Source organism: Ambystoma mexicanum, chromosome 1p (assembly GCF_040938575.1).
Source record: "Ambystoma mexicanum isolate Mex_15411 chromosome 1p, UKY_AmexF1_1, whole genome shotgun sequence".
Taxonomy (NCBI): Eukaryota; Metazoa; Chordata; class Amphibia; order Caudata; family Ambystomatidae; genus Ambystoma; species Ambystoma mexicanum.
This window is the reverse complement of record NC_090921.1, coordinates 218,318,405-218,334,795: the sequence shown is the minus strand read 5'-3', so window position 1 is coordinate 218,334,795 and position 16,391 is coordinate 218,318,405. Positions and strand designations below refer to the sequence as shown.

Genomic DNA, 16,391 nt, shown 5'->3' with positions numbered 1-16,391 from the left:
TCGCCGTTTTTTTAATTACGAATTTTACAGCCTTAGGGTTAATGATTTGGTATGGGCACAAGCAATTTCGCCCCCATAGCAAAAATGAAGTCGGCACCCACATTTATAGAAACGCATAGCTACTTAATGGGCTGTACTTTTATTTAGGAAACAGTTTACAGGGAAGTATATACTTTCTCCCGTTACATCGCTGTACTGAAGGAAGAGTTTGTCATTGTATTTAATCTCATTGGAGCTGATGTATGCGCGAGTCGTTGGGCGCGTGCGTCACGCATTCTAATTGTGGGGTTTTTCTGTGGCACTCAGCCCCACCCAGGCGCGATCGTGTGCTCCTCTGCACTCGGCCGTTTCCTTTTCTACCCACCTTCTTCCTCGCAGAGTCAGTATGGCTGACTTCCTGCGGGTCCCTCGCGGGTACCTGGTGCTGCTGCTGCTTTCCTCGTGTTTTCTTCTGCCGGTGAGTCCCCGTTCCAAGAGAGTCCTTTGCGCCCCTGGGGGACCCCGGTCCTGAGCCCGCGCCCCCACCCCCTTGTCTCTCAGATGGTAGCTGCGTCCCCGGGAGGACTCTTATTAATGGCCAATTTACTCTGATAAAGACCCCTCATTCCAGTTGCAGGGTGAGGGGCTGTCAGACAGCCGGGGCGAGAGGCGAGCCAATCTCTCAGGTGAAACGGCGCCCATACAAGTAGCGCGCATTTTGGGGACATTAAATAACCACCGCATTTTATGTTTAAAATATTTCAGTAATTGCGATTCAGATACAACTCATTTTTGAACAAGTATTGCAAGATGGGCTCTCTGCGAGTTTCATTTGTAACAATACTAGGTTGACCAGAATACTCGGTTTTGCTGGGACGGTCCAGGAATTGGCCCTCAGTCCACCCGTCATGAGAGTTATGGCCGGTTTTGGGCAAAGGGCGGGTGACAACTATTTAGATCATTCATAGAAATGAGAAGTGCTGGAAATAGTGTTGGGTAGTCCTTTTTTTATGTTCTTGGCCTTGCCGGTTTTCCGTTTTGGAAATCTGGTCACGCTACACAATATAAACTATAGAACTATAAACCACAAGCCATATACGCTCATTAGGTGCTTGTCTGCAGGTGCGAGAGCGAGGTCTAATCGCCCAGTTTCCTCCATCTGCGGGTCTCCACGGAATGGCGCTGCTTTGCTCCGTCTATTACAAGTCCCATTCCTGCCCTGTGTGGGGACGGGGTGTATGGAGGAGCCCTACACCCGAAGGGAGTCCGGTGTGCATTGGCTCTTCAGTACCTGCTTGTCAGGCGTGCCTTTGCTTGTCTGATGGGTTCTTTTACAGCGCTGATTGTGTGACTCTCAGAAAGGCTCTGATGCCTGATGGCCCAAGTGCCGAATTTACCAGTCGGATAAGGAACGAACAGTGCTTCAACTAAGTGGGGTGACAAAGGTCACAGAAATCTGCATTTGGCGGCGAGGGGTGGCTTTAGTAGTTTTGGGCGTGGGCTACGTGTAGTGTATTAGCAAGTTTTCCTCTTTAAAAAAAAAGTTTTCTTCCATTGTTTGCCTCTGAATCCCTTCGGAATAATTAGAGTGTCTAAGTAAGTAGGAAAAGCGTTGAAGTCCTGTCTGAGCTCTTCCTTTCATCCTAAATAGGCAGGCACTTTCTCTTGAATTAAATTTCTGTAACCACAAGTTACATAAATTCATTCCCAGTGCATTATATACAAGTCATACATTCTAAATAAAGTAACTTTTAATTTTGCGCAACGTTTTTTTTAAAAATATGCCTTTTACCATAATAAACAAAATGCTCCTTCAACGAATGTGTCAAATTACAATGATATATGATATGATATGGCATTTATAACGCGCCTATACACAAGTGTTTCAAGGCGTGACGAGGCAAGGGAGGGGAGAACAGTGGAAGACAGACAAGATATTACTAGGCCAGGTGTCATTCAGATCGCGCAAGTGCGAGGGTAGGGAGAAAGGGAAGAGTGCAAGGGGAAGGGAGAGGGGAAAGTGCAGTGCAGTACATGTAGGAAGAATACATAAGAATAAATAAAACAGCCTGATGGTGGCAAGTGCAAGGTAAGAGCAGACATAAATGCAGGTAAAGGGGACTGAAGGAATTTCAGAACCAGTCCCCAAGTGCAGGGGGTTGCCAGGGAGGCAGGGCAGGTGAGCAAAAGGCGGGACATGGCCCCAGTATCAGAAGGGGTGGCCAGGTAACCGGGTTGCCAGGGAGGCAGGGCAGGTGAGAAAAAGGCGGGACATGGCCCCAAAATCAGAAGGGGTGGCCAGGTAACCGGTGCAGATTTGGCAGGGAATTTCAGCAGGGGAGAGAGGCAGAAAAAGGCGGAAGCAAAGAGGAAGGTTTTGAGGTGTTTCCGGAACCGGAGATGGTTCTCCTCGAGTTTCAGGGAGGCAGGAAGGCTGTTCCAGAGGGAGGTCCCAGCCGAGGAGAGAGATCGACCACCAACTCGTTGCTTGGAGAAGCGGCTAACCCTGAGGGAGTTGGAGGCAGATGAGCGAAGAGCCCTGGAAGGAAGGTATTTAGGAAGAGAGAGTTGAAGGTAGTGAGGTCCCAGGCCCCAGAAGGCCTTGTGGATAATGCAGAGGGTTTTGAACTTAATCCTTGCAGCCACTGGGAGCCAGTGCAGGGATTTCAGTCCTGGAGAGATACGATCCCTGGGCTTGAGGCCAAGGACAAGTCTCGCAGTCCTGTTTTGGATAAGTTGCAGAGGGCGAAGAGTAGAGGCAGGCAGATTTAGATAGAGGCTGTTGCAGTAGTCCAGTTTAGAGAGAACCAGGGCTCTGGAGACAGCGAGCTTCTGGGGGAAGGAGAGGAGAGGAGGTGCAGCTGGTAATGTGATTTCTTAGAGACGTCGGAGATGTGAGGAGAGAAGGAGAGTTTGGAATCGAAGATGACCCCAAGGTTTTTAGCCTTGCAGGAAGAGGGCCAAGAGAGGCCGGCCAGGGAGCTGAAGGGAAGGAGGGAGAGGGTGTACCGATGAGTAGAATCTCGGTCTTACTGGCATTAAGGCAGAGGTTGTTGGCGGCACACCACTCCTGGATAGCAGGCAGACAGACAGACAGAGATGAGGGAAGGAGAGGAGGAGGCCGAGGGTAGCCTAAAAATGAGCTGTTTATCATCCGCATAGCACTGAAAATTGGGGCAGAGGGCGGCGATGCAGTGGCAAGGAGTGCCAGGTATTGGTTGGACAGCCAAGGAGAGGTTAGAGCCCTGGGGGACGCCACAGGTAGAGAAAAAGATATTGGAGAGGAAGGACCCAAGTTGGACCTGGGAGGGTCGGTCGGGAGGAAAGAAGTCAGCCATGCCAGAGCCTGTTCAGTGATACCCAGGTTATCACGGAGACGGTTGAGCAGGATGACCTGGTTGACGGTGTCAAAGGCAGAAGAGAGATCAAGCAAGATAAGGACACACAGGGTATTGGAGTCAATGTTGGAGAGAAGGTCTTCACGGATGTTCAGGAGAGTAGTTTCCGTGCTTCTGGCATGTCATGATCTCTGCTTCCAAAAGGTCAGGGTTTTCCCAACTCCCTTGGAAGCAGATCCATAAGCCAGGTTCCGAGTGCCAACCAGTCCCAATTGGGACCTTTTGGACCCAGTCCTGGCGCCAGTGGCACCAGGCTCATAAATATGCCCAGTCCCAGCGCTGGAAGCGCCGGGCTCATAATGCTTGGGTGGACTTACCTGCAGCAGACCATGCTGCTTACTTGCCTGCCAGTTGAGCCTCTGATCCTCTTCTGTTTGGAACTACTTTTCCTGTTGGGTGGGGCAGGAGCCACTCCCTAGGTTCAGAACACTGGAACTCTTCTGGAAAGCAGGAACTCTTTTCTTAACTAGGCGTGGCTGTGGAAGGAGACAACTAAGCACTACAGGAGGCTATTTAAACCACACCCGATGGATGAATCTTGCTTTGCGTTATTCTGCATCCTCTGCAGCAGAACACTCATCGTGTCTTCTGCATCTGATCCTGGGCCTAAGGAAAAAGGCTTATCATCCTGAATCCAGTCTTCAGCAACACCTATAAAGACAAGAAAGAACAGGTTAGCATTACGGTCTTCAGTGACAGCTCTTCACTTACCTGGTCCATCGGCTGTCACCAACGCCTCGCGCTGCATTCCGGCATCTGAAAGACAAAGGCTTACCTACTCTTCGTGCGCTCCGGAGGTCTTCACACTGCATTCCGGCATCTGAAAGACAAAAGCTTACCAACTCTTCGCACGATCCGGAGGCCTTCGGCGCTGCATCCCGCATCTGAAAGACAAAACAAGGTGCGTTTAAAGACATTGGGGAACTTTAATACTCACGTGCCATTACTCCTTTCCACATCTAACCCAGTGGGTATTCCGGCACCCTGCAGCCGCTCCGAACTTGTACCTGCAAAATAAAAAGACAGTTAGAGCGCATCGTGAAGCAGGCAACAAGCGCTTACTTATGTGCTTCCAGGCGCTTCTATTCATCACACGGGCTCCATCTTCAACTCACTTCAGCCCGTCATCCGCCATCGCCGGAACCCTGCAAAACAAGAGACATCATTACTAAAGACTTTTAAAGACATTAGAATTACTCGAAACTTACCGTTCGTGCAGTAAACGACAGACAGCAGTCCTCTGAAGTCAAGAGGCCTGCTCCCCTTATCTAGTGAAGAAACTGGTTACAGCACCCTGCCCCGAGGCAGATGGAGAGCACGGCGTTCACTTACCTAAGGTGAGAGCGTTAACCTTTGGGGTTCTACAGGAGAAGAGAAAGGGAAGAAGAGAGAGACATTCAATAACCCAGTTCATTAATCCGATATTTTCTATCTGCAGACATCTTACCCTTCGAGTCAGACATACAGTGCACAGAGGTCCAGCCCAAAGAGCCAGCCGTGTGTTACACATCACCTTTGAAGATACGGTATACGCCCAGTCAAGACCGGCGCCTCTACGGGAATCAGGTGAGCGTTACATGGCAGCCCTGAAGCCAGACTGATGGTCATGGAGACAACCAACAGATTCGATGTGGAGATTTAGATGGGAGATGGCCAGTTTCTCCAGGAGCTTGCCCAGGAAGGGAGTGATGGAGATTGGGCGATAGTTAGCCGGACAGGAGGGGTCAGCAGAGGGTTTCTTAAGAAGAGGGTGCACAAGGGAGTGCTTCAGGGGGGATGGGAAGACTCCAGTGGCAAAGGAGTGGTTGCAGAAATCAGCCAGGGAGTCAATGTGGTCCTTGATAGTTTTGGAGGAACAGGGGTGAACCTGTTTTGACGAGACTTTCATAGATCGGACTTGTCGAGAAACCTCATCTGCGGAAAAAAGGGGAAAGGAAGAGAGGGAGGGAGGGGGGGTGGCAGCCGAAGGGCCAGAGGAAGAGCAGGGGATAGAGGGAGGGAGTTGATAGGTGGAGAGTGAGGACAGGATTTCCTGAGTTTTGGAAATGAAGTGAGAAGCCAGTGCCGTGCAGAGGGCCTGGGAGGGGACAGGAGAGGTGGAGTTCAGCTGAGTTGTTAGATGCCGCAGAGATCCGGGCTTGGATATGGGCTCTCTTCTTGGTGAGAGCGGAGAGCTGGTATTGCCGTTGCGGCAGGCCATTTTGTCAGAGGATGCACATGAAGTACGCCATTTCCTCTCGGCCACCCTGCACTTGCGTTTAAGGGTGACGAGATCGGAGTCATACCAAGAGTTAAACTTGGCTTTGGGCTTCAGGCGGACTCTCCTGACAGAGGCAAGGATATCCAGAGTATCACATATAGCAGAGTGGAGCACGGAGAGGGCTGTGTCAGGGTGGGAGTCAGCCAAAGGGGGAGGAGGGGGTGAGCAGGTGGCAGCGAAAGCCTCAACTGACACAAGCTTCATCGGTCGGATGACCGCGAAGGTGGGTGGCAGTGATGAAGGTGGCTTGGCCTGAGGGTTAGGGAGGGTGAGGCGGGAGGATAGGAGAAAGTGATCACTCCAGGAGAGAGGAGTGAAGAGGGGGATAGAGAGGGGAAGGTCAGAGGAGATCAGAGCCTCGAGGGAGTGCCCTGCAGAATGGGTAGGGTCAGAGGGGAGAATGGTTAGTGAAAGAGAGTCGCAGAGGTCACGAAAGTGTCCAGAGGGGGGACAGGAGGCATCCAAGTGGATGTTGAAGTCACCAAGAAGGAGGAGTTGAGTGGTTGAGGCCAAGAGAGAGGAGGAGAGGTCAGCCCACTCGGAGAGGAAGGCGGAAATCTGACCAGGTGGTCGGTAGATAGTAGCCACGGTAAGGGAATGGCTAGGGGAGAGAGAGAGTCGGCAGACAAGGCATTCAAATGAGGAGTAGGTCTGCGTAGGAGTGAAAGAGGCAGGAATCCACTCGGGGAAGATAAGGGCAACACCACCACCAGAGCGTTTGGGCCTGGGCACAGAGAGGATCTTGTAGCCGTCAGGTAGAAGCAATGGCAGAACAAATGACTAATGACATTCTGCTTATCCAAGGAATTGTATTCTTCTGTATCTACCTCTCAAGGATACTACAGGCGTTGTGGAAGTCCTCTCTAACTACAGACTGATATCAAACATTCCCTTCCCCGCAAAACTGCTAGGGACCAATGTCTACGAACAAACACTGGAACATGCACAAAAAGGTCTGGGAGCCCCTCTAGCAAGAACGTACACAGCCAAATAACCTGTTCTATGGGAAGGTTCCCATTCGGGAGAGTCTACAACAATATTTTAGCTCACTGTATCTTCACAGAGGGGTAATAACCATTTGCATATCAGTCTTTGTCCAACCCACAAGGGCAGTCCAGCACCAAAATGCTAGGCAATTCTATGTCAAGACCGGAGGCTCGGTTTATGCTTTCTTCCTTAACTCAAAAGCTCGAGCAGCATACAAAATATAACCTTTTCAACTCATAAAGAAGAATGACACAACCAAAAAGTACATTGACCAATAAAGTCTTTTGTCTGTAGATCATTCTTTTTATGTCCATGAACAATAAAAACACGTAACTGCTTCCACCAGTCCCTACATACAACGTCCTTTATCCTCCCTTGCCATTCTGCGTCCTTCCTCTTTCTTTGCTGCTTGGGCAGCAGCCAGATAAGTTCTTTCCAATTATTTCAAGAGTGTGTGTGTACATGAAGGGACATTGGTATTTGATATTCTGAACAAAGGTTTCTTTTGTTAACAGGGTGTGAGCGCGTTGAAAAGGTAGAGCTTGGTGGAACATATCTACGTTATTTCAAGGGGATAATACGAGTTGCGATTGCTACGGGGCCACGAACTCCGGCGGTGCAATGCCCTCATTACACAGAGGGGGCACTGCTGCACGCAACGACAACGGAGTCCGACAGGACCCGCGGAGGTTCCGGCGCTCAGTTGTCACGGTGCAGATTACAGTTTAGATGGATATTGTAGAGTATGACCGACTAATCCAAAGTTGGATCAAAGAACACACAACAACGCAGTGAAGATACGATCATTGGCAGCTGACTTGAAAGAGCAGCAGTACGCTGTTCAGCTACCGCCACCAGGTGGCCAGACAAGATATTGGCACTGAGAGAGTTCAATTGGGGGAAGTTTTATTGAGAGCTTATAGGAGGCAGCAGCCAACATTGCAGTAAGTGCTAAGCGCTGAGTAACGGGCACAGATCCAAGTAAAACTGATCATTTAAGTACCCAGACCCACCCAGCTGCATTACTAAGACAGGAGCAGGCCCAAGACACCTGCAAATGACCCACCAACAATAAAATGCATAGCTCCAGCGAAGCCGAGGAACTCCACACCAGCAGACATTGGACATCGTCCAACACGGCTAGAGCGGTACAAAGTGTGCTGAGAGCAGGTGTGGGGGGGCTTGTCACATGGTAGCGCGGTGGAGGATCTCATCACGTTCTCCCAGGGGATAGAATCCGTGAGGGGAGAAGCCCCAGAGAGGGGCAAGGGGGAAGAAAGAAGGTAGGAAAGGCCCACAGCAACCCCTCGCCCCAGGCACACCACACAGGTATAAAGGTGGCAAAAAGAGAGTGAGGTCTTGGGAAAGGAGAGGCACCGGAGATACGGAGGGCGAGTCCTATTCAGAGGAATCAGAAATGGAGGAGGAATGGGACGATACGTCCGAAGGTAGCTCGCAAGAGCGCAACACAATCTACCCTAACCCTCCTGTCAGGCGTAAGGCTGTAAAGAAAAGAAGAAGGGAAGATGAAGAAATGGGCGAAGTTTTCGACCCGGACTCACTCATTCACCCCACATCAGCAGAGTGGGAGACCCCCGCCAAGATCGGAAATTACATAAAAAAGAGAATTCATTGCTCCCTATTTAAGGAAGCCAGAAGCAAGTTAAGGGCGGAATGCCCCAGGCCTCAAGTCGCAAACAACATGGCGGAGACGCCTGAAATAGATGAGAAAATGATGTCCTTCCTGGGGCGTTATGGCAGGGACATCAGGAAAGCAATTGATAGATCCTGGAGATCCTGCCAGGATAAGCTCCTGGATGTCTTGGGTCCGTTGACCAAGATCTGGCAGATGGCTGAAGAAGCCAAACAACCGGAGCAGAGGGTAGACCCAGAGATATTGGCAGGCTGGGCTCAAAGAGCAATATGCCTGCATGGTAATGCCAATAACGCAATAACAACTGAGTGAAGGAAGTCCATCCTTGTTAAGATCGACCCAAAGATAGTGAATTAGCCATGGCGGATTCGACCTCCAACAGTAAGGGAAAGCTGTTTGGAGACGCATACATCAAGGAGATGGCGAACTTTACCAGTACCTACGCTGCAATAGACAAGGCGCAGGCCTCGCTTAAGAAGGTATTTGGCAGCAAGGTTTTCGGCAGGGCTGGCAGAGGAAGGGGCCGCTCTGCCAGCCGTTTCTGCTCCTACAAGCCCTACGCCAATAACGGAAGCGAGTGGAGACACCAAGAGGAACGCCGACCTAACCCCTTCTTCCAATCAAGGGGAAGGTGCAGGGGTAGAGGCTGGAGAGGAAGCAACAGAGGCCAGCAGGCAAATACAGGTGAGCCAAAATGCAGACTTGCACGCACACAAGGGAGTAATGGGGACCCCAGTAGTAGGGGGGAGAACAGGTCTTTTTTTTAGAGAGATGGAGAGAATTGTCAGGAGATACATGGGTCGAAAAGATGGTCCAATTTTTCAACCTATAGTTCTGGCGAGAACCGAGACCCATAAGGTTCTCACGGGAGGACGAAGAGCTACTAGAAAGGGAATTCGCACAGCTAGAAAAGAAAAAGGGCAATCAAAAGGGTGTTAGATCCCGGGAAGGGCTTTGTGAGCAACATGTTCCTGGTCAAAGGCAAAAAGAAACAGAGACCAGTGACCAATCTGAGAAGCCTGAACACATTTTTAGTGTACAGACATTTCAAGATGGAGGGCATCGACCTACTCAGGGATGTATTACAGAGGGCAGACTGGTTAGTCAGGATAGACCACAAGGACTCATATGTGACGATTCCAGTAGCACACAAGGATCAGAAATTCTTGCAGTTCTGGTGGAGAGAGCAGAAGTGGCAGTTCACATGCCTCCCGTTCGGGCTCACATCAGCCCCATGGACCTTTACGAAACTGATGCAAACTGTAGAAGCTCATCTCGGGGAGCAGGGCATCAGGCTGATAATTTATTTAGACAACTTTTGCCTGATGGGGCAGGACAAGAAGAGGCTACTGGAACAGTCGGAGAAGACAACCCAATTATTACAGGAGCTATGGTTTCTGATAAACTGGGAAAAATCAGTGTTAGTACCGGTACAGACGATCGAGTTGCTAGGTTTTGTCGTGGACTCGAAGGCATCCACACTCAGCCTGCCAATGGACAAAGTGAATCTGATAAAGAAAGAGATCAGTTCGATTATTTCAAAGAGGGAATTATCTCTGAGACTGGTGGGGAGAGTAGCCTCATCCATTCAAGCAATCTTTCCTGGGCCACTACATTACAGGGCTCTGCAGCGCCTGAAGATTCAACACCTGAAGAAGGGGTTGTCCTACAAGCAGAAGGTGCCAATTTCCAGAGAAGCGAGAACAGAGCTTTAGTGGTGGTTCGACCACATGGAGGCCTGGAACGGGACAGCAATATTTGGCTCTGCCCCGGACCTAGATATAGAATCAGATGCCAGCCGTTGGGGCTGGGGAGCACGGTTTGGAGAGATGACAACGGGAGGAAGATGGTTGGGAGAAATTAGGGCACAACATCAATTGTCTGGAGCTGCTGGCGGAGTCTTTCGCAGTGAGATGCTGGACCCAGGACAAGGTGAACTGTTGCGTACTACTGAAGATGGACAACATCTCGGCAGTACGATACATAAACAGACTTAGGGTGGGGGGGGGCGAAGTCCAGATTGTTAGCTGAGATGGCAAAAGATTTCTAGCACATGTGCCTAGAGAACAAGGTCAGTGTCACAGCGGAATATCTCCCAGGGCTGGAGAATGTAGTGGCAGACTGGAACTCAAGACACCTGAAGGATGCCAGCGACTGGTCATTAGACAGGACAGTTCTCGAGGCCTTTGTTAATAAGAGGCCCGTGCAGAACAGATCTCTTTGCATCCAGACTGAACAGACAGCTGGAGAGGTTTTTCAGCTGGAGGCCAGACCCAGCAGTGGCGGCGACTGATGTGTTTTTACAAATATGGGGTCCGGACAAGGAATACACCTTTCCCCCATTCGCTATAATCCCGAGAATGATAGCGCAGGTCAGGAGACAGCAGGCAACGGTAATATTGGTAACGCCAGACTGGAAGGGTCGGGTATGGTTCCCAGACCTTCTGGAAATGTCTTTTGAAAACCCGCTAGCGTTACCACAGTTCAGGGAACTGATTCGAAATCCAGTGGGAGACTGTCGCCCACTGAACCAAGTAGGCGAGTTGAGACTGATCGCATGGGCGATTTCAGGGACGCCTGGCAGAAGCCAGGACTATCGGGAGACGCTGCAAGATTTATTGAAGCATGGGCACCAGGTACCAGGAAAGCGTATAGATTGGCCTGATCAAGGTGGACTAGCTGGTGTGTGGCACGGCACATCCACCCCAATGGAGCAGATGTAACTCAGATTGTCCTTTTTTTAGCAGCCCGAGGCATGGCATACAGAACGGTGAACATGTGTAGATCGGCCATTTCAGCCGGCCACCCGAAGATAATGTGGCAGTGGGAGAACACCCACTCGTATGTAGACTCCTGAAGACCCCTTTACCCAAGTAAACTTGCATGTGGGACGTGAATTTAGTCTTAAACGTGTTCATTAGCTTCCCCGATAATGATAGACTGACTAGGAAAGAAATATCGGCAAAGCTCACAACACTGCTATGCCTCATATCCTGTAAGAGAGTTTCAGATGTCAGGGCACTGGACATAGACAAGAAATCGTTTAACCCAGAGGGGGTTACCTTTCAGGTTAGCAGGAGAACGAAGACATGTATCAAATCGATGACATATGCGGCCTTTAGACCAACCTATATTATGTCCGGTCAGGTGTCTAAAGAAATATGAGGAGATGACGAGTATGCTGATGCCCGCGGATGTATCACAGCTGTTCATATCACTGAGGAAACCATTCAAGGGAGTTGCAGATGGGTTAAGTGGTGCATGACACAGGCAGGCATTGACCCTGTATTGTACGGAGCACATTCTATTAGAGAGGCCATGGCATCTAAGGCATTTAATGCAGGTGTTAGATTGGAGAACATACTCAAGGCGGCAGACTGGTTGAAGGAGTTGACTTTTAAACTGTTTTATTTCAGAGGAGGATAAAGGACGGCGTATGTAGGGACTGGTGGAAGAAGGCACGTGTTTTTATTGTTCATGGACATAAAAAGAATGAACTACAGACAAAAGACTTTATTGGTCAATGTAGTTTTTGGTTGTCATTCTTCTTTATGGGTTGAAAAGGTTATATTTTCTATTCTGCTCGAGTTTTGCGTAAAGGAAGAAAGCATAATCCTTTGCCTCAGTGTCTTTAATAGAATCTTGACTTTCCATTACGTTAACCTTTTGGTTGTAGCTCCTGAGCTTCTATCTGGGGCTGCAAACAAAGACAAGGGGCTATAGCCCCCTCAGCCCGCCCTAGCTATGCCGCTGGTACACAGAACGCAGCTGCCAGACTGCTCCTCAAACTCTCACTCTAGCGCTAAAGATGCTAAAGATTCTATCCCTCTCACCACTCCTCTCTCCTGGAGTGATCACTTTCTCCTTTCCTCCCTGCCACCCACCTTCATGGTTATCCGACCAATGAAGCATGTGTCAGTTGAGGCTTTCGCTGCCACTTTCTCACCCCCCCTCTCCCTTTGGCTGACTCACACCCTGACACAGCCCTTTCCATGCTCCACTCTGCTATATCTGAAACTCCCGATGCTGTTGCCCCTGTCATGAGGATCCAAAGCCAAATGCAATTCCTGGTACGACTCAGACCTTGTCACCCTCAAACGCAAGTGCAGGGTGGCTGAGCGGAAATGGCGTGCTTCTAGTACAATCTCTGACAAACTGGCCTGCTGCCTGCTCCAAAGGCCTGCTCTTGGCCGCACCAAGAAGAGAGCTCACATCCAAGCCCGCGTCTCTGCGGCATCCAACAACTCGGCCGATCTCTTTAAAATCTGCAAGGAACTGTCCAATCCTGCTGCAGTCATCCCCTCTCCTGTCCCTTCCCAGGCCCTCTGCACGGCTCTGGCTTCTCATTTCATCTCTAAAACTCAGGACATCCTGTGCTCCCTCTCTTCCTCTCCCCTCCCCCCTCTACTCCCTGCTCTTCCTCGGGCCCTTCTTTGGCCACCTCTCCTCCCTCCTTCTCTGCCTTTCCCCTGTAACCCCCAGATGAGGTTTCTAGACAAGTCCGTTCTATGAAAGTCTCACCAAAACAGGTAATCCCTGTTACTCCAAAACCATCAAGGACCACATTGAAACCATGGCTCCTGCTCTGGCCGACTTCTAAAACCACTCCTTCGCCACTGGAGTCTTCCCTTCACCCCTGAAGAGCTCCCTTGTGCATCCTCTTAAGAAACCCTCTGCCGACCCGTCCTGCCCAGCTATCGCCCCATCTCCACCACTCCCTTCCTGGGCAAACTCCTGGAAAAGCTGGCCATCTCCAAGCTTTATCTTCACACTGAATCTGTTGGTTGTCTTCACGACCATCAGTCTGGCTTCAGAGCTGCCAGAAGCACAGAAACTGCTCTCCTGAACATCCGTGAAGACCTGCTCTCAAAACTTGATTCCAACTTCCCATGTGTCCTCATCTTACTTGACCTCTCTTCTGCCTTTGACACGGTTAACCATGCCATCCTGCTCAACTGTCTCCGTGATAACCTGGGTATCACTAGTCAGGCCCTAGTGTGGCTGACCGCTTTCCTCTCTGATCGACCCTCCCAGGTCCAACATGGGTCCTTCCTCTCCTCTATCTCTACCTGTGGTGTCCCCCAGGGATCTAACCTCTCTCCTTGGCTATTCAACCAATACCTGGCACTTCATGCCCACCCATTGCCACTCTCTGACCCAACTTTCAGTGCTATGTGGGTGACACTCGGCTCATTTTCAGGCTACCTTAGGCCACTTCTTGTGCGTCTCTCATCTCTGATTGTCTGTCTACTATCCAGGAGTGGTGTGCCGCCAATGATCTCTGCCTTAATGCCAGTAAGACTGAGATTCTCCTCATCGCCATACCTGCTCCCTCCTTTGCTGTCACTCTCTGGCTGGCCTTTCTTGGTTCTCTTCCTGCTCCCATCTGCAAGGCAAAAAACCTTGGGGTCATCTTTGACTCCACACTCTCTGATGTCTCTAAGAAGTCTCACTACCTCAGAGGTATTGTTCCTTTCCTCTCCTTCCCCCCCAGAAGCTCACTGTCTCCAGAGTTCTGGTTCTCTCTAGGCTGTACTACTGAAACAGCCTCTTTCTAAATCTGCCTGCTTCTACTCTCCGCCCTCTGCAACTCATCCATAACAGGACTGCAAGACTTGTCCTTGGCCTCAAGCCCAGGGATCGTATCTCTCCAGGACTGAAATCTCTTCATTGGCTCCCAGTGGCTGCGCGGATTTAGTTAAAACCCCTCTGCATTGTCCACAAGTCCTTCTGTGGCCTGGGTCTTCAATACCTTAAACTTTCTCTTCCTAAATATCTTCCTTCTCAAGCTCTTTGCTCATCAGCCTCCAACTGCCTCGGGGTCAGTCGCATCTCCAAGCAACGAGTTGGTGGCAGATCTCTTTCTTCGGCTGGGGCCTCCCTCTGGAACAGCCTCCCTGAAACTTGAGGAGAACCATCTCCGGTTCCAGAAGCACCTCAAAACCTTCCTCTGGTTCTGCTTTCTCTCTTCCTCTCCCCTGCTGAACACTGGCTGAAACTGTACTGTTCACCTGGTCACCCTCTGATCTTGGGGCCCAGGTCCCCTCCCCTGCCAGTTACACACCTGCACTGCCTCTCTGGCAACCCCGGCACTTGGGGACTGTTTTTTCTGTATCCTTACAGTGTCCCGCCTGCACGTGACACCTGCTGTCTGCAATTACCCTTTGCACTTGCCACAAGCTGGCCCTACTTCTCTTATTGTTTTATTTATTCTATTACCCCTTGTACTGCACTTTCCCCGCACCCCTCCACTCCGCACTTTTCCTCTTCCCCCTGTACTTGCGCGATCTGAATGACACTTGACCTAGTAGGATTCCTGGCTTCCCTCTGTTCCCCCTTCCTTGCCGCGTAGCATCTTAAAACACTTGTGTATAGGTGCGTTATAAATGCCATATCGTATCATATATTGGCTGCCATTAAAAAAATGTGCATAACACACACAGCAAGCCACGGTCAAGGAGGAGAATTCTTACAAAAGAAAATCATTATTTACCAGTTGACCAGCAACAACATCCGCCTGGAACCTAAACCATACACACCGAAAAAACTTGGTGGATCAGCATTCCATTGCCTAGCCGCAAAAATGTGGTACTCCCGCCTGAGAGGAATGCGAAACATGAAGGATCATCTAAAAAACTCCCGAAAACATGGCTCTTAAACTCGGAACCGGATGAAAACGAATGAGCAACACCCAATACCCTCAGAATGGGATGTCTGAGTGGGAGGGAGACCCGGGCCGTACTGGAAGTTAGGGAGAGAGATGGGAGCAATGGGAGCGTCCTAGATTGAACCACAGACGGGGCATTAAAGTTTAAGGAAAGAGTAGCGACCAACCAGATAGAGCACGCGACCCAGGGAGCTCAAGGGCACAGGGAAGAGCCTGCCCACTCTAGGGGGCCAGGGAGACGATGGTGGCTGTACACAAGGATATGCCAGGGGACAAATCGGTTTAGACATCCATTAGTCTGAACACGGGGCAGTGGGGAGCGGTGGAGGAGACATCACCACTAAACAGCCCTTCTGTCAACCCACAACTCTGCACAGAATACAGACGGAAACCCCCCGCCCCACCCCAAACCCCCTGTTAGCACACCACAATGCACGACACTGGCAGGGACAGTTGCCACAGGTGGCCAAAGCTGAGGGCATATGATGGAGCGGCACCACTAACCAATCCACTAAAAAACTCACCCCTCTGCTTACACCTCTCAAACTCTAAACAAAACACAACCAAACCTATACAGCACAACAAACTGCACGCCCTTCACTACACTGCAACAATGAAACAAACTACACATGGCCTTGCACAAAAGCAAATGACAACTACTGATCGAACAACCACACCTACTCTCAGTGAACAGTGTAAACCGAATTGAAGCTGCCAACAGCACATCACAGCTTGCTTGTGCTTTTTTCCCGCTCAGTCCTACTAACCTACCCTACACTCTTCCTTTTCAGAGCGCCAGGTGACCACTCCAGTGGTGATAGTGCACGGTATAAATATCCTTTAACATAACACCGGCTTCGACTGGCCAATAGGGCAATGCCTGAACCAAAAACACAATGTTAGTGTGGGGCAGTTTTTTTTTTGGTCAAAGCGGGCCTAATTATTTGCCAATGTGGGGCAGTTTGGTAAGTGCGGCTAATAGTTTTCACCAGTACTACTGAATAAATATTCTTTAAAATGCACAATATGCATTACATTTCATCAAAAAAGCGGGGGGGGGTGTGTACTACTGAAATGGTCTTTCACAAAAGGAATTAATTGCCATTTGCAACTGTGGGGCACTTTTTTATTGGCACCCGACACTTTTATGCCCCAGTTCGACCCTGTATCTGTACAAGACAATGAATCGGAAAATGTTGAGGTAGAAATGACTGAGATTTTTTGGCCGAATTAGTTGTACATTTTTATTGAAAAATAGATGGGGGGAGTTGACGTTAGGGTATAACTTAGGGTAGGGTGTAGTGGAGGAGTGGTTATGTTTTTTTAAAGTGGAAAAAGCCTAAAGAAAAATTAGAAATTCGGCTAATAAAAACTCAGCCTTTTCTTCTTTGAAATTTTGTTGCCTTTTTTTCACAGACATCTACATAACATATGTCATCAACCATA

At 49.8% G+C, this 16,391-nt stretch overlaps 1 protein-coding gene across 1 annotated transcript in view; it reads left to right on the top strand.

The window, feature by feature from the left end:
* Window positions 1–325: 325 nt before the first annotated feature.
* Window positions 326–16,391, top strand: part of LOC138568003 (NXPE family member 3-like) — a 540,599-nt gene continuing 524,533 nt past the window's right edge. The window contains exon 1 of the mRNA XM_069646413.1: window positions 326–457. Coding sequence (XP_069502514.1) covers window positions 386–457 — 72 coding nt within the window. The 5' untranslated portion in view covers window positions 326–385. The remainder of the gene's footprint in view (window positions 458–16,391) is intronic.